This window comes from Camelus dromedarius, chromosome 16 (genome assembly GCF_036321535.1).
Source record: "Camelus dromedarius isolate mCamDro1 chromosome 16, mCamDro1.pat, whole genome shotgun sequence".
Taxonomy (NCBI): domain Eukaryota; kingdom Metazoa; phylum Chordata; class Mammalia; order Artiodactyla; family Camelidae; genus Camelus; species Camelus dromedarius.
In genome coordinates this window covers 25035649-25053861 of record NC_087451.1, presented here as the reverse complement: position 1 = coordinate 25053861, position 18213 = coordinate 25035649, and the positions used below count along the sequence as shown (strand labels likewise).

General features: G+C 47.9%; 1 protein-coding gene across 8 annotated transcripts in view; it reads left to right on the top strand.

Annotated features, from left to right (window-relative positions):
• Positions 1-18213, top strand: part of SPECC1 (sperm antigen with calponin homology and coiled-coil domains 1) — a 188715-nt gene that overhangs the window by 45227 nt on the left and 125275 nt on the right. For 7 of the 8 annotated variants that reach the window (XM_064495322.1, XM_064495319.1, XM_064495320.1 and 4 more), the window contains 2 exons: positions 3535-3701; positions 14009-14141. In XM_064495322.1, the coding sequence (XP_064351392.1) occupies positions 3549-3701; positions 14009-14141 (286 nt within the window). In that variant the 5' untranslated portion in view covers positions 3535-3548. The remainder of the gene's footprint in view (positions 1-3534; positions 3702-14008; positions 14142-18213) is intronic. The other variant, XM_064495324.1, reaches the window with a different exon arrangement.

Genomic DNA, 18213 nt, shown 5'->3' with positions numbered 1-18213 from the left:
GTTCCTTAAAAACTGAAAATAGACTTACCTTATCATCCAGCCATCCCACTCCTGGGCACATATCCAGAGAAAACTCCAATTTGAAAAGAACGTGCACCCCAGTGTTCATAGCAGCACTATTTACAATAGCCAAGACACGGAAACAGCCTAAATGCCCATCAACAGATGACTGGATAAAGAACGTGTGGTATATCTATACAGTGGAATACTACTCAGCCATAAAAAAGAATGAAATAATGCCATTTGCTGCAGCATGGCCCCAATACTTAACCAGGTGCTGGGATGTGAAGAGTGGGGAGCAGGGCGTAAAGCTAGTGTCAGCACCAGCTGAAATGGTTTCCCCACTGTCCCCTCTCATCCTCTCGCCGTCCCTGGAAAGCTGTGTTGATCTTGCAGAGCCCACCACCCCTCCGAGCATCCTGTCCTCGGCATCCTGTCCTGGCATCCGTCCCCGGCAACCTCCCTGCCAGTGGGGCTCTCTTCCTGGTTCAAGAGGGGATGTTACTTATTTCAGTTCTGTCTATTTTGATTTCTTGAAGAAGATGGAATTTGAGGGGAGGAATCTGGCTGGTGCATGAAGACAAAAGAGAAGCCTCCGTCTGGGGAAATAATGGGAGAGACAAGTGAGGGGAGCTGAGAAAGGAGAGCCTGGCAGTCGGGAGGAGCCCGGGGAGAAAGACCCTCTGGGTACATTCGTTTGGGAATAATCTAATTGAACTCAGAGATTCCAGGAGAATAAAGGAAGGTGTGATGATGCAAATGAAGCAGCCCTGGGAATCTGGCCTCAGAGCAAATCACCTGTCAGCCTTTGAAAAGCAGCTGCACGTTCTTTCAGGTGGTTGTCCGGGTTGCCAGAGGTGAGGAGAGGGGTTGAGATCTGGAGGTTTTTTTTAATTGAAGTGTAGTTGATTTACAATGTTGTGTTAGTTTTAGGGGTACAGCAAAGTGATTCAGTTATACATATATATATTCTTTTTCAGATTCTTTTCCATCATAGGTTATTGCAAGCTATTGAATCTAGTTCCCTGTGCTGCACATTACGTCCTTGTTGTTTGTCTGTTTTATACAGAGTAGTTTGTATCTGCAAATCCCAAACTCCTAATTTATCCCCCCTCCCTTGCCCCTTTGGTGACCGTAAGTTTGTTTCCTGTTAGGTCTGGGGTTTTGACTGGGATGCCTTGTTTTCTTTCCTTTTTTTTTTTTTTTTTTTTGGTCAAGGACTTAGGGAAATGTTGGGGAGAATTTCTATCCTCTTCCTGCTGCTATTTGTCTTTACATTCTTACCTTTCTTCTGAAGGATAAATAAAAGGCACTTCATTTCTGGGGTGACCCGGGCAGGTTTTGGGAAGTGTAGACTCATTGCAGAATCACCTATGTTTTCACAAAGTAAACCCTGCAATAATCATCTCTAAGTAGTTGCAATCATAATGTAAAAGGGTGTCTTGATTAGAGATATTTTACTTAAGTCATCTTCAAGAACCAGACTGACACATGACTGGTTGGTTCTGCAGTAACGGATACAGCTCATCAGTCATTCTCCCCAGAATCACTCAGACTATGTTTGTTCATTTTATATTGGGGGTCCTAATAGCATTAGTTGCCGTCTAGGTCTTCACCTAGGAATTCTTTCATCATTGCTGTGGAAACCAGCATTAAAAGCTGCGGGCCAAGGAAGAAAAATAATTGGTGCCAAACATCAGTAAAATATGTGAGAAGTGTTTTTTAAAATACAGAATTTTTAAAATTGTGATACTTGGAACCAAGCTGAGACTGATAAGGCACTGAACTAATCATATTAATGGGAATCATGAAAAATTTTTCTCAGAAACACTCTTAAAATGTTATTTTCACCTGTAGCCACATTCATACAGCTGCCTGGGCCACTGACTGCAGAATGAGCTCTACGGAGGGTCTTGGATACCTGCCCCAGCTAATCCTTTAAGTGGGAACAGGAACTGGACAGCCCTGGGGGAGACTGAAGTGGTCAAGGGAACCGGTGTCCTCTGGCCGGAAGAGGAGACACAAACAGGAGGAGGTCCCGGCTGCCCTGGGCTGGGGGGGACGGCCTGTCCTTTTTCTCAGAGGGGTGAGTGGGGTGCACTGGGATGCAGTGAGGGGAGAGGAGGACTGAGCGACTGAGCACCAGCTCCGACCCCCCGGAGGCAGTTAACAGACCCCTCAGAAGTGGCAGTTGAGTTTTTGGTCTTTGTGTATCTTGTCCATAATCTGCACGTGCATGCACTTATTTTCAGTCCCTTACAGTTCCTTTGTATCCTGTTGCTCCGGGGAGACATTTGTCCAGGTGCAAGCCCTGCAGCAAGGGCCCCAGGCCCCCCCGTCTCAGCTGCACCTGCTGCTTTGCTCAAGTTGTCTTTCATAGAGTATTTTTGTGAGGGGGAGTAACTCTGCCCCACAAGTCAGGTCTGACCAATTAAAATATGCTCTATTAGTTTGAAATATCATTTTTGTCCAAAAGAAGAAGCTATGCTCTTGTGAAACCTAATTTTCAATTAGTTCATTTACATCTACTTTCAACCCTAAAGCCTCAAGGCTGATGGATATAGGATGTCTGGACTCAAGCCGACCTGTTTTATGTGAGGAGATACATGCATGTGTGTGTGGGTGTGTGCATGTGTGTGTGGTAGCAGTGCTGTGCCAGGTGCCCCTGACAAAGGAGAAGCCATTGTTTTGCTGAAAAGTGATGCCAGAATATCAATAATATTGCACTTCAAAAAAGATTGAAATATAGTTGATTTACAGTGTTGTGTTAGTTTCAAGTGTACAGCAGAGTGATTCAGTTATACGTATACGTGAATGTTCTTTTTAGATTCTATTCCATTATAGGTTATTACAAGCGATTAAATAAAGTTCCCTGTGCTGTACAGGAGGTCCTTGTTGTTTATCTGTTTTATACAGAGTAGTTTGTATCTGCTAATCCCAAACTCCTAATTGATCTCACTCCTCCCCTTTCCCCTTTGGTAACCATAGTTTGTTCTCTATGCCTGTGAGTCTATTTCTGGTATGTAAATAAGTTCATTTGTATCCTTTCTTTTTTTTAAGACTCCACATATATAAGTGGAATGATATGTGATATATTTATCTTTGTCTGACTTACTTCACTTAGTATGATCATCTCTAGGTCCATCCATGTTGCTGCAAATGGCATTATTTCATTCTTTTTTATGGCTGAGTAATATTCCATTGTATATACATACCACATCTTCTTTATCCATCTGTTAGTGGACACTTAGGTTGCTTCCATGTCTTGGCTTTTGTAAATAGTGCTGCTGTGAACATAGGATGCACATATAGTTTTAATAATTTGGTAAAAGCTGTTGTCAAATTGTAGTGATTAGCCTGGTGCAAAGGTACCATCTCAGGGATTGAATGCTCCATTTGCAACCCAGTCCTAAGGGCTCGTTCTCCATGACAACTGTGGGGACTGTGGTGTGTCGGGGAACAGCTCTGTGGTGTCACTCAGCAGGCTCCAATCCAAAGTGGACACACATGTCTTTCTTTTCTGTTCTTGTACAGAAAGACCCTCAGGGATGAACATGAAAGGTGCAGCCAAGCCCTGGAGTCCGGTCACCAAAGCGGGGAGCCATGGGCTGGACCGCGCGCGGGCCCTCCCCACCGCCTCTTCTGGCATGAAGAGTTCCAAGTCTTCCACCTCGCTGGCTTTCGAGTCCCGACTCAGCAAGGTATGGACCCGAACATGCGGGGCAGGGCTGCTGGGCACCCTGGTGGCTGTCAGCCAGGCAAGTAGCCTCTCGAGGTGGAAAGGAGGCTGCGAGGACGGTCCCAGGAGTATCTTGACCTAAAGGCACAGAGCAGAGGGGGTTTGAGAGGGAATCTGCGGAAGGTTGAGTGACTAGGAACCCCTGAGCCAGATCGTGCGGACTCTTTGGCCAGAGTTTGCCCCCAGCGCCCACTGGATGGAGTCAGGATCACCAGGGAGCCTCAAGGCCCTGAGAACCCCCGGTCAGCTCCCCACCCGCCTGCGTCTGGGGTGGGCTCCTGCTCTCACCGTTCTCTCCCCACCCCTGCCCCCCGCAGCCCCTGGGAATCTCCACTGCTGGTTCCTCTCCACCCCCGGGGTGGGGGCGGGCTCTAACAGCAGGTGGGTGGGACGCAGCCTTGTCTGTGTGCCACCCAGTGCCCCCTTCCTCACCCTGAGATGAAACGCATAGACAGTGTAACCCACCTACACACGTACTTCGGAGAAATCAGTGCAATATCCTAACCACAGAGGAGAAACACTGTGATTGCAGTGGAGTGATCCGCGTCTCCCCGCGTCTGCCCAGGCACGGCTCCGCGGAGGGGCCCGCCATGCTCCTTGGAGCCCGTGGCCCTGGCCGCCGCAGGCAGGCTGATCCGGGGCTGTTGGGCTGATGACTCAGACACCAGGAAGGCTGTGGGGGAGGGCGGGGGGCATGATCGTTTGGATGGGGAGCACTCTCAGTGAATTTCTGAACCCAAGTACAATCTTCCCTTCCCTGGAAAGCTGAGTACATCTTAAAGGTGTGCAAGAAATACAGTTTTTATATGTAAGACAAAGGAAGGCACTGAGCTGGGATAACAACAAAAAGATGCTCTGGGAGTGTCTGCGGAGTCTGTGAACCGTGTGCGATGGGGGTTAGTTCTGTGCAGTATCGTCACATTCACCGTGGGACATCTGGGCTCTCCATCCTCCCACCCGTTAAATACCAGTAGCACCTCCAGTGATGGTGACAACTGAAAGTGCCCCCCACGTTCCAGACACGCTCCTTGACAGATAGCACTGCCCCTGCTGAGGACAGCTGTTCTAGGTGGCAGCGTCTGTTCTTATGAATTCTCACAGCGGGCGTGGATGACACACAAAGTCAGCACTCCTCCAGCTGCCTCTGCGACACCGCCTCTCAGATGTCTAGAAGGCACCTTGAAGGTGACTCGTCCAAAGCTGAACCTAGACCCCTTCCCCTCCATCCCTCCCGCCACCCTCAACCTGCTCCTCGTGAACCTTCCCATTTGAGTAAAAAGCAGCTCCGTCCTCCGGTCGCTCCGGCCAGCGCCCGCGGCATCGTCCGTGGACCTCCTTTCCTCACATCCCACGGTCCGTCAGCAAAATGCTGTTGCCCTTAGAAACAGATGTGAACTCCATCCAGCTCCCACCGCCTCCCAGTGGCCACGGGGGACATGCCACCACCTTCCCGCTTTTGTCTCTGCTGCCTACGCTCCGTTCTCAGCAGAAGCCGAGCGGTCCTTCCAACGTATGAGTCATGTCACTTCTCTGCTTAAAACCCTCTAGGTTCTCCCCACTCACTTGGAGCAGAAAACACAGTCCCCTCTGTCCTGGCTCCCCAGGCTCTGGACACACAGCCTCCAGATGCCTGGGGGCTGTCCCTCCGGCGAGCCAGGTGCTGCTCCTCCTGCCTGCAGACTCTGTGCCTCCATCCCCACACCCCAGCCGCTCCTCCCCTGCGTCTGTGCCCAAACGTCACCTTACCAGACGCCGCCCCAGACCACTCTGTAAGGACCCCCTTGCCCTGCCCTGTTTTCCTTTTTGGCTCTTCGACCCTCGCAGCCGCCTGCTTGGGCACTGCCATCTCCCAGGTAGACTGGAGGCCCCTTGAGGGCAGGGACTGTCTGTTCCTTGGTTTGTTGCAAGCTCTGTCCCCCACACTCAGGAAAGCACCTGTCCCTGGCCAGCACTCGGCGTGGGTTAAGTGCCCGAGTGAGCCAGTGACGGATGCTGGAACAGGAGGACCTCTCTGGGAGGTCTCAGAACAGGCTGTGCTGGGGTCCTGGTTCTGCCGCTTTGTAGCCATGAAGCCTCAGCCAGGCTGTGCAGCTGCCCTGAGCTGCGAGACGAACTGCATACCGTGCTTGCCATGGGGCGTAAACGCGGACAAAGATTCCTGCACGTAACTTGGTTTGTTGTTCTGTTACCTGGAGTTGACCGTAATTTCCATGATTTTATCGTCTTTGTCTTATGGCACATTTGGGAGATGTCTTTAATTTAGATTTTATTTTTTAATTTTATTTTTTATTATTTTTTCCTTTTTTTAATTGAAGTACAGTCAGTTACAATGTGTCAGTCTCTGGTGTACAGCATCGTGTCCCAGTCATCTGTATACATACCTATATTCGTTTTCATAAAAGGTTAGTACAGGATATTGAATATAGTTCCCTATGCTATACGGGAGGAATTTGATTTTTATCTGTTTTTATATATAGTGGTAATTTAGATTTTAGATTAATACCTACATTTCCCCCATAACAGAGCCTTAGAGCTTCTGGAATATATTAAAGTATTTTTAAAAGCAGTTTAAAAAAGAACGGTCTGGAGCTCAGATGACAAGGTGGCCACTTCTGCCCCCTGATGGGCGTGCGTTTCGGGAACTTGTTCCACGGGGGAAATGTCGGGGGGAAAGCGAATACCCTTGTGGAGAGTCTCTGCTCTGGTTCTGGTTCTCGGACCTCCAGGCCCAGTTCTATGAAAGAGGAGGACGGGGTTCGGGGCGGCGGCGCGGACAGCTGGAGGCCCCTGCCCCTTCCTGGCCCCGGCCGTGTTCCCCTGCTCTGACCGGCCTCCCCTCTCCACCCTGCGGGTGGAGGAAGAAGAGAAAAAGCCCGGAGAAGAGAAGAGAGAAAAAAACGTCGGTGGGCAGGAGAACAAGCCGATTTCCCCCAGTGCTTTACGATGAAACCCGCAGGCAGAGAAGTGGAACCGCACCGGAGCACCACGCCCCCTGCTGGACGCCACGGCTAACGTCTTACTATAACCACTTTACGGAAGATGGAGACACATGTTTTAAGTGGCCCCCAAATAGGAAAACGAAACTAAATGCACCAGAAGTAGAATGAAATGCCCTACCCGAGATACTGGCCGGAGCCGTGTCGCCACCAGAGAGCAGGGAGGGGGACGGGGGCCCAGATGGGACAGGGTTGGGGGGAGGGGACTACGTGAATCTTCCTGTGTCACCCGGGCCTAGCACAGGGAGGCCAGCACCCGCAGGGCTCTGATTCAGACAGGCCACGTCCCGCTGGCCGTGTAGAAGGCCCACGTCTGTTAGTCAGGACTCTCCGTCGCAAATGACAGAACATTGGCTTCAGCAGAGAAGTATATTGCGCAGGTCACCTTGTGCAGGACGGATGTGCAAGACCGGAGCACAGAGGGGCCGGGACCAGGGAACAGGACACCCAGGACTCTGGGTCACCCATCTCGGCTTCTCTGTCCCCTGTGTGTGGTGCAGAGCGGGGCTGCCAGCAGGCTTAGGCCTTCCAAGGCCTGGCTGCTTCTTGGCTTCAGATTGGTTAGAAACAAACAAACAACAGGTGATAAATTGGGAAAGGTTTCTGCTTGGCTGGGTGTGAGTCATGTACTGACCCCGCCCCATCTCCTGTGTCCTGGGGTCAGGGGCCCCAGAAAGTGGAGTCCTACAGTTTAGGCATGTTCTCCACGCATCCGGGGGACCTGGTCCGTCATCTTTCTTGGGGAGGGAGCGCTCTATACCTGCGCCCCCAAAGCAGTAGCCACCAGCTACGTGTGGCAGCGAGCCCTTGAGACGTGCCCTGAGTGCCAAAGACTCACCAGATTTTGAAGAGTGAGTGCGGAAAACGTAAAACATCTCATTAATATGTTTTGTGTTGATTGATTGTATTTTGAATATATAGGGTTGAGAAAATATATCATAATTAAAATTAATTTTACCTGTTTCACTTAAACTTTTTCTTTCTTACTGTTCCTATGGAGATAGTATAAATGTAGGCATGTGGCCCGTATAATAATATTCCCATCTTCGGTGCTGCTCTAAACCACTTGGTTCTCAAGGTGTGGTCCCCAGCCGGCAAGTCAGCAAATGCAAATCCTCAGGCCCCACCCCAGACATAGGGAGTCAGAGGCTTGGTGGTGGTGGTGGAGGTGGGGTTGGGGCTTGGGATCGGGCAGGCAGCCCCTTCATTTTAACAGACCCTCCAAGGGTTCTGACGGACCCTCAGGTTTGAGAACCACTCCTTTAAACCACCTTTAAAGCTGGGATTGTGTCCCGTGTAATGATTTTACAGCTTTAAATTCCCCGAGCCCCCCTTGGTGGAACTGAGAGGCATTTCTTAGTTGCATTCCTCTGTGAGCTGTCTAAACATTTTCCTTCTGTGAGCTTTCCTGTGCAGGTGCTCCTTAGCTTAAATATCAGTGAAATCGTTAGTGAAAAAGATCTATTAAACATATCAAAGCAACACCGACGCATTGGTACAGATCTTCTGTGACAAACCAAAAAATCTCAAATTGTGCTGAGGCTGCATCCGATGCCCGGGAAACAAAGCCGAGAATGCAGCTCCAAGTAGACAAGGAACCAGACTGAGTGGCTGACACGGCCAGCTCTCTGCGTCTGACGTTGCCTCCAAAACATGGGCGTGCGGTAAGAGCGGCTTCAGCTGTTTGCCTTGGAGGACGGGTGGCATCAGCCTGGGGTCTGTGTGTCCTCCCTCTGGGAAACCTTCCAAGCAGGGAGTCTTTCTGAGTTGGAATTCCGCGCGGGAGGTGCAGGGGCACGGAAGCTCCCTGGAAAAGCTGTGCTGTCACCCAGACGCCCCGTGCTATGCAGGAGGGGCACGGCACGACACTGGCCTGGATCACGTCTCCTTAGTCCTTTTGCCTGGACAGGACGGGATCAGATCTTTTAATACAAAGTGGGACCCCGAAGTCCAAGAAGAAGCAGAGTAAATGGGGTGCGGCTGGTAACATGGGACTCGGAAGTGGGCTTCGGGGCCGCAGGGGGCGCAGAAGCGGCAGAACTTTCCGGAGCAGCTGTCATTTGTGCAGCAGGCGTCCTGCGCCAGCGTGTTTTGTGTATTTCATTTCTGCTTGGCACGGTAGCATGTAGAGCATCTGCTGTCCCCACTGTGCCCGGTCCTTCATAAGCAGACACACTGTGAATGTATCCGGGACATTGTTATTAAATGAGCTCATCAGATGAAGGGTCCGAGGTCCAGGGAGGCTGGTGACTTGCTTTAAAGTTCCACTGTGCCCCCTGGAACCCCTGTGGCATTGCCTTAATCTTTTCTGAAAACACTCCCTTCTCGTGCTTGCTTTAATTGGGATTTAACTTTGATAGGATAACAATGGTAAAAACAATCATGTGATTTGCACTACTTATTATAATAGCCGCTGTCTATTAAAAGCATGCTACTGTGCAAACACTGTTCTTCTAAGCACGTTACATGGCTAACCCATTGACTGCTCTGAGGTAGGGACCATTGCTATATCTGTTTTTTAAGTGAAGAAACCAAAGCACAGAGAGGTAAAGTGATTAGCCCTAGGTCACACAGCTCAGAAGAGGCAGAACCAAGATTCAAACTCAGGATTCTGTCTGGACTTAGAGGTCTTGTCCTTAGCTACCAAGCTGTGCTGCACATGGTAGAGCTGTGGTTTGAAGGAGAAGAAACCACATTCTCTGGGTAAGGGACGAGAAGAGGCCACGGTGCCCTGTGCCGTCAGCTCGTGTTCATTCCCCAGTGCCCTCAGTTCCGCCCCTGACCCCCAGATGGGCTTGTCATCCTCATCGTCCAAACAGAACTCAACGTTGCCCTACTTCTGCCTCCCCTATGTGCCCTCCCTGGCTGCCTCCCCCCCCCCCCCGCCCCTCCCTGCTTTGGTCCTGCTCACACAGGGGTCTCCCCAGCACAGACCTAGCTACGTCACTCACCTGGCTTCAGACACACCAGCATCTCCACTCTCTTCTCACCAAGTCCAAATTCCTCCTCATCGCCCAGGCCTCGGGGAATCTGGAGGTCCCACCTCGCCCCGAGTACCTGCCTCTGTCACTAGGGACTCTCCGGGACGCCCTCCTTCCTCTCCCTGGGACCCCGACTCTCCCCACCCACTTCTTCCTGGTTCTCACACCTGATGAAATCAGACACAAAAGGCTATTCAACGGCTGAAATGCCCTTGAACCTTTAAACTGGTAACAGCATCTGATATTTAGGCTCGCCTCCCTAGTCCACGAGACTCTAAGGATGAGGGAGGTGGCCCGAGGAGCTGGGGAGGGGAGGAGGGAGTTCCCTCAGGATCTCCCGTGTCACATTCTTCAGGTGTGAAATGCTGCTTCAGCCAGACCCGAGGTTATTAGTCAGGGCATTTCCATATTGTCTGTGGAATGAATTTAAAGTCTGCCTTAGGATTAAGGGTCAAAATTCAACGTGTTTGAAATGTAGGTTACATTCACCAGGTACTATAATACTTGGCTTTTATCACAGGCACCCTTAGCAGTGTGGTGTTTCCGATTTAAGGGGGGTTCAGAGGCAGCCCCTGTGGTGGTGAACGGATGGGTGACGGGCACACACGGGCTCCAGTTTATAAGCCCAGAGCATGGGATGTTGTCATTGCTGTATTGTTGCAGTACTTGGGCTTTGAGCAAAAGCTTTATGAGGGTACGATACGCAACAAGCCTGATCAACAAATGCTTTCAGCAGAAATAAGTCAATAAAATCTAGTATAACAACTGAGACTTACTCAGTGAGAAGGACCTGAAGTGACTTGATCAAGTTCTTCTATTTTTTTAGGTGAGAAAACTGAGTTCCTAGATAATCACTTGCCCAGGGCCCCACCGCTAATCAGTGCCTCATTTCTAATACAGCACAGTACCCCATGATCTGGTTCCAGATTTTTGCTTGTAAATATAAAGATGCTACCAGTCCAGAGAAGCATCATGGGAGGGGCACCAGGAAATGGCTCAGGCCGAGTTCCCACAGTTGTAACATGATGATGATGATGGTGATGGAGGTGGTGGTGGTGATGATGGTGGTGGTGGTGATGGTGGTGGTGATGGAGGTGGTGGTGATGGTGGTGGTGATGGTGGTGGTGATGGAGGTGATGGAGGTGGTGGTGATGGTGGTGGTGGTGATGGAGGTGGTGGTGGTGATGGAGGTGGTGGTGGTGATGGTGGTGATGGAGGTGGTGATGATGGTGGTGGTGGTGGCAGTGGTGATGGAGGTGGTGGTGATGAAGGTGGCGATGGTGATGATGGTGGTGGTGGTGGTTGTGGCCACTATTTATTGTGCTCTTAATGAAGGTCACAAACCTAGAGGTGCATGTCTGATTTTCTCCCTTTTAGAATTGAGCACCCCCCAGCTCATTTCCTGTGTCTCGTGGGTGGGAAGAGGTAGAGCAGCCTGTCTGGGAGCCCTGGGCGCACACACCCTTACCCACACTCGGCCTGCCTCCCACAAGATGGCTGGACACCTTGTATGTAGAAATCCCACATCCCAAGCCCTCCTTTGCCTCCCCCCACCCCTGCAAACACACGTAAACGCTGCGATACAGCGCCTGGGCAGGTGGCCAGACAGTGTGGTTATGTGGACAACAAGCAGCAGCAAGCGAGCGCACACAGATTATCCCGTCAGTATTAGCATTTGTTTTAAAAAATAATCGTTTGCTGTACATCTGAAATACGTGTAGTTTGCTGTTCAGGAATCATACCACAATAAATGTGTTTAAAAACTAGATAAACAGGGGAGGTACAGCTGAGTGGTAGAGGGCGTGCCTAGCAGGCACAAGGTCCTGGGTTCAATCTCCAGCACCTCCATTAAAAATAAATAAATAAAATCTTTCAAAAAATTAGATAAACAACAAGGACTTACTGTACAGCACAGGGAACTACATTCAGCATCTTATAATAACATATAATGGAAAAGAATCTGAAAAAGTGTATGTATATACATATACGTATAACTGAATCACTTTGCTGTACACCAGAGACTAAAACAACATCGTAAATCAGCTATACTTTGGTAAAAATAAATTTTTTTAAAAAATAATCTTTTGTTTAAAGATCTCGACTAGGATTACTTGGCTAATATTCTGACTTTTATTGGAATATTTTTTCTCTCTTAAAAAGTAAGCTGTGGGGAGTTAATGTGTAGTGGGTAGTTTCAGTTTGGGAAGATGAAAAGCTTCTCGAGACGAATGATGGTGCTGGTTGCACACTGTGTGATGGACTTCATGCCCCTGAACTGTACACTCAAAATGGTTAACAGGATCAATTTTGTGTCATGTATATTTTACCACAATAAAAAATGTAAAGAACGATGGGGGAGCCCTGGACCAGCAGTCTGCGGGGGGCGCTGGGGCTTTGCCCCGGTCTAACACATCCTCCAGTTCTCTTCTTCTTTTTCTTTTTTATCAAACGTACTTACAAAGCGGTGTGTAGGGTGCATTCATCTTAGTCTTAGCTGTAACCTCACTGAATTTCTACATGTGCTTGTATCTGTGTGCCCACCACCCAGCAAGAAACAGAGCGTTCCAGCGCCCCAGAACTTTCCTTCTGTCTGACTCTCCCAGGGTTCACTGCGGTTTTGACGTCCATCGCCATCACTTGATTTTGTCCTTTCTTGAACTTCATGTATGTGGAATCAGGCAGAATATGCTCTTTTGTGTCTGGTGTCTTTCACTTAGCATGGTGTCTGTGGGACCCTCCTACTCATTAGCATATCAGTAACTTTTTTTTAATTGCAATGTAGTCTCCATCGTATTTTGTGACATGATTTAATTTACTCCTTCTGTTGAAGAACGTTTGGGTTTTCTAGGTCTGGCTGCTGTAAATAAAGCTGCTGTGAACATTCTTTTGAGGAATCTGTGTACTCACTTTTCTTGGGTGGAGGGTGGGTTTGCCGAATCACAGGATGCAAATATGTAGCTGGGGTAGATCCTGTCCATTTTCCAGAGTGCTTTACCAGGCTGTACTCGCTCCCGCAGACCAGGAGTGTTCTGGTTGCTCCCTGACTTTATCAATGCTCAGTATTTTTCTCCTCTTTTAAGCCATTCTGGAGGATAGGTGATGATACCCTGAAATCTAAACAATGCAAAAGTGAAAAATGTTTACAAACTATTTATATACAAAATAGGTCCTACTGTACAGCACAGGGAACTATATTCAATAGCTTGTCATAATCTATAATGAAAAAGAGTGTATATATGTGTATAACTGAATCACTGTGCTGGACACCATAAATTAACACAACCCTGTGAATCAACTGTACTTCAATTAAAAAAAACTACGAAAGTGGAAATTTTTTTTAATTGTGTGAATATTTAGACCCCTAATCTTCAGAAAATGACCTGGAGCCTGCAGAGCGGGATGGATGGAGCAGGGCCCGTGGCCCGTGTGGGGCGCCGGGCTGCCCGCCCCGCGTCTCCGTTGATCTGAGGGCGTTCGCGCTGTTTCTCCAGACGTCAGGCTTGTGGTGGCTCCGGGCGTCCCGCTGTCCATCTCCTAGAACGACTCCTCTGCACGGTGCTCCTTAAAGAGGACTTAACAACAGTTATGAGAACCGATCTGTGGTTTTCTCATTAACCTTGAATATAACGTACCTGGGTGACAGCTGAGCTCATCTAGGGGCAGGGGACCCTTCTTGCACTTCAGACCCTTTCAGCAAATGTTTGTTCTGTGCCTCCCATGACAGCGAAGAAGGCAGAAAAGGACCGGAGGGGCCCTGCTTTCGTTCTGCTGTCGCTAACAGTGTCCTTCCGGCCCCCAAACAGCCCCTTTCCTCTCTTTGAACGTGGTGCGCCTGTGAGGTCGTGTGCGGTGCTTAGAGTTCAGGTCTCCCACCTCTTTCCTCTCCCTCCTCCAGACGTATGTGTTTGCACTACTTTTTATTGTTTTTGAGTTTCTTATGCATCGCCCTACCCTGCCTGCTGTGCACATATAGTTCTTTTCTCACCGGTGCCCTTCTTTTACTTTTTTTTTTAAAACCTCATTATTTGAAGTGTGAGTAACGGGCAGCACCCACCCACCACCTGCTGGGGTTCTTTGAGGCAGTGACAGCGGCTCGCACTCCGGCCTGCGAAGGGCGGACGCGGCGGGCGTGTCCAGCTTTGCGCCTTTCCCTTCACGCCATCCTGCTGCTCAAGGTCCCAAGGCTGGGCCGCCGCCGGGCAGGCGGGATGCTCGCCGCGTCCTGGTTTACGGTGCTCCTTCCCGAAAGTGCACCTCTTCACGCTCCCTCTCTCCCTCCGCCTGTCTCTTAGCTCAAGAGGGCCAGCAGTGAGGACATGCTCAACAAGCCAGGGGCTGCTGCCGCCCCTGGGGCGGTTCGGCTGAAAAAGACGACCACGTCCGGAGCCATCTCCGAGCTCACGGAGAGCCGCCTGAGGAGCACAGGTAGGAGGGACCAGGTCGGGGGGACCAGATGGGAGGGATCCAGGCTGGAGAGACCCAGGCAGGAGAGACCCGGGTTCTTGTCCATTTGAAAGCACATCAGAGATTCACGGCCCCTCCCTCATGAGGCCTGTACTGGGCACTTACTCTGGGCCGGGAACTGTTTAGGCCACCACATTCCCTATGCAGGAATTTCACATCTCATGGGGAGACAGGCAAAACTGAACAAAAAGGCAGCGGGAGCTGTGTGCTTCCCTCAGTCCCTCCAGTCACCCGTCACATTGCAGGTGTCGCGTCCTTTGAGGTCCAGGCAGGGTGGTGTGGGTCTGGGGCTGCCTCGGAGCTGCATGTGCCAGTGGGTGAGTGAGTCGGGAGGCCCAGGGCCCCGCGTCCGTCCTGGGTCCTGTGAAAACCAGGAAGACCCTCGCAGAAGGCTGCGCAGTGTCACCTAGACGCCAGGGGCTGCTGGAACCCCTGGCCTTTCCCAGTGTTACTAAGGTTTCGAGAAACAGAAAGCGTTTTTTTTTTAAACCATTCTATTTGAGGTCAGAGTGTAGGAAACTTAAAACATCAAAGAACGTATTTAATTTTCTCCTGCAGCACTTAGATAAGAAAGTCAGGCTTCCCATGAAGTCAAACTCATAATGCAGCTCAATTAATAATCATAACGTATTGCTCAATTGTCTAAGACGGGGAAACAGCTGAAACACGTCGTTACTAACTTATAATAGGGGTTGAATGGTAGCATACTTATGATTTTTGCACTTATACATAAACTATCTCAATCCAGGTTCGCTTTCCAAAGGTATGTTTTAATTTATTCAGTGTTTGAAAAGTTGAATCTGTAAAGAGTGTAAGTGACTTTTTTTTTTAGGATGCAGGGGAAATGGCCTCATGTTTCTATATAATGGTTTTACTTTTTGAAAGACTGCTTTCATACTAAATATACACACGTTTGGTTTTTAAAATACGACACATGAAAGTACAACTTATTTTTATCAAGCCAGCCTAACACTGGTTCTGAAAGTTAACAAAGTGCCATGAAAAAACTAAGAGGGGGATCTCGCTCTCAAATGTTGATGCAAAAGTGTGAGATGAAAATCTTAGCAAATAGAACTCAACCATAAATTAAAGAATAGCAGTGCACATCACAGCCGCCTGGGTTTCTGCCATCTCGAATGACTTCCTAGGGAATTCAGGAGTCGAATCCACCACTGCAGTATTAATAGACAAAAGAAGAAAAGCCTGTGGTCATCCTGCTAGAGGTGGAGGATGTATTTGACAAAATCAGCACTCTTCCTGATTTCAAAGCAAACTCCTGGTAGACGATAAATGTATGGCTGCTTCTTTGGTGATGTGAAATGTCTGTATCTCAAGCCAAAGCCAGCAGTGTGCTCAGGGGTGAAGTCCTAGAAGTGTTTCCATTAAAATCAAGAACGATTCAAAGTTGTCCACTGTGACCTCTGCCATCTAGGTTTTCCCACAGGTATTAACCACGGCAGTGAAGCCGCACAGCTATGGAAGTGTGTAAATGTTGGAAATGAATCAGATACAAGATGATAGTTTTAGGCAGATAATAGCACTGTATGCTTAGAAAAGAGGCTTAGAATTTCCTGGAAGTTGCATCATTAGGACAAAACCTAAAGTGTCCTGAAAATCTATTAGCTACAGGAAGAGTTCAGAGTGTGGCCACAGAATGTGAGATATCAGTGGCTTTCCCGTCAGTGGTTACTCAGAAAAGATGATCGTGTAAGAAATGATCCCACTGGGATCATAAAGGGGCAAAAAAGATAAAATAATAAATTTAATGTTAGAAAAGCTGACATTTAAAAAAAATCCTAAAATCCTTTTGAAGGACGTAAAAGAGACATAAATAAGTAGAAGGATATACGTTAGTTCTTGCCTAAGAAGATAAAATGTAATTAAGATTAAATTTAGTGAGTATAATATGTTAACTCTAATGAAGATGTCAAAATGATTGTGAATCCATTTTCATCCCAATTAAAATGTCAGTGGGAATTTGGGAGTAGAAGCACTGATAAAATGGTAAAACTGGGTTACGTAAAACGCACACCTCCCTGGGCGCGGTTTTGCCCTCCGCCCCAGGCCGGCCTGCAGACACCTGGCGTGATACTGACACCTACTGGGCACAGGTCAGGGCTGCAGCCGAAATCCCACAGCCAAGAGAGGTCCAGCCCTAAGTGTCAACAGTGCCGCTCCTGACAAACCCTGACCTAGAGGAACAAATACTCTAGAAGAACCAGGAAATTTCAGAAAAATACTGATCAGGGGACTAACTGAAGCATCTTGGAACTGGAGAAGAAACAGGCCCTTCAGGGGAACGGTGGAGAAAGTCCCAAACACGCTGGAGGATTTCGTGTAGGATAAAGGCGGCATTTTATATCAGGACAGATAATTCACTCAAAACTAGTGATCAACTGGGTCTTTCGGGAAAAATGAAGCTGGGGTCCCTATCACATTCTTCTCATCCAAATAAATTCCAAATAGATTAAATATTTAAATATTAAAAAGTGAAGCCATGAAAGTACAAAGAGAAAACATCAGAGAATCAGCTTGTAGTCTTGGCCTTGGAAGGGCCTTTCTAAATTGGAACAAACACAGAATCCGTAAAGGAAATGGTGAGAAGTCACATAAATATTAAAAACTGCTTGGTTAAAAAGAGGAAGTTATTTGCAATACACGTAACAGGACTTATTTACAAAGAGTTTGTATAAATCAGTAAGGAAAAGAAAAATAGTACAGAAGAAAAATGAGTAGTTCACTTAAAAAAGAAATACAGCTAGCCAATAGGACGATGCTAAGTCTCACTTATAGCTAAAGAAATGTGGATTAGAACAATAATGACGATATACAATTTCCCCTCACAGATTAGTAAAAATTAAACCTGTTGATAATTTCTGGTGTCATTAAGCGTGGAGGGAGCCGGCACACAGCACAGCTGCTGCACAGGACAAGCTACATCTGAAATACGTGTAACCTTTCACCAAGGATTTCTACTGCTTAGCATTTAGCACTACTGATACAGTTGAACAAGGATGCCTATATATGTAGACAAGATGTTCAGTTGTGGCATTATTTAACAGTAAAATATAGGAAATACCTAAATGTCTGTCAGTCCAGGGCTAAAGACACAATGGGATTTAGGTACAGTGGAATAGTACGCAGCCAGGAAAACAGACACCATAGATTTGTATGAGAAAGATCATTAAGTGGGGAAAATAACATGGTGCCTGTAGTATGACCTCATTTGTTTTACTTTTTAAATACATATTAATTTAATTTTTGAAATCATAGCTTTTTTTTCTGGAAGGGTGTAGGAATCTTATCTTTGAAGAGAGTTACTGGAATTGAAAGTGGTGGGTGAAGGAGATGTTCATGATAGATCTTCTATACTGTTTAAAAAAATTTTAAAACACATGCATACATTGCTTTAAATAATTAAAAACAGAGTAAATACAAATCATAACCTAGACTTTATTTTTTGGCCTTAGCCAAATCCTTCCTCTTCTTCTTGCCTTTTGTGGTGTTTCTCAACTGTTTGTTGGTGAATTATTTAATGTCCCTTTATTCAGGATCTTAGAGAAAGACCTCGGTTTTACTGGTTTCCTCACCCCCTGGGCATTACCTTCCTTTCTCCTCACTTTGAGGAAATACCACAGAATCACCTGCACAGTGCTGTTCTCACGACAAGGGTCTCTCAGCGCTTTGTAAAGTGTGCTGGGCTGCTGGACCATAAGATGCAGTTTTATTTCTAGAGTCACCACTCACATTCAGTTTGCCGCCTACTTTGTTGTAATGAAATGGTACCCTTTGACTTAATCGAGTTGAATTAGAAAATTACATTTGTCCCTAGAGCTTTTATTTTTAAATGTAGGCAGTCCTCAGTATTTTTGTATCAGCTTTTGGACCGCTGGCACTTTTGTGCATGGTAAGGGATCCCCAAACTGCCTCCCGCGTCCGTGGTGAATTTGGACCCGGGCATAAGCCGTTAAGAGCAGTGGCCGGCGTGGCGGTGCTGGCAGTCAGCCGGGGTCTCTGCACTTCACGGTGCTCT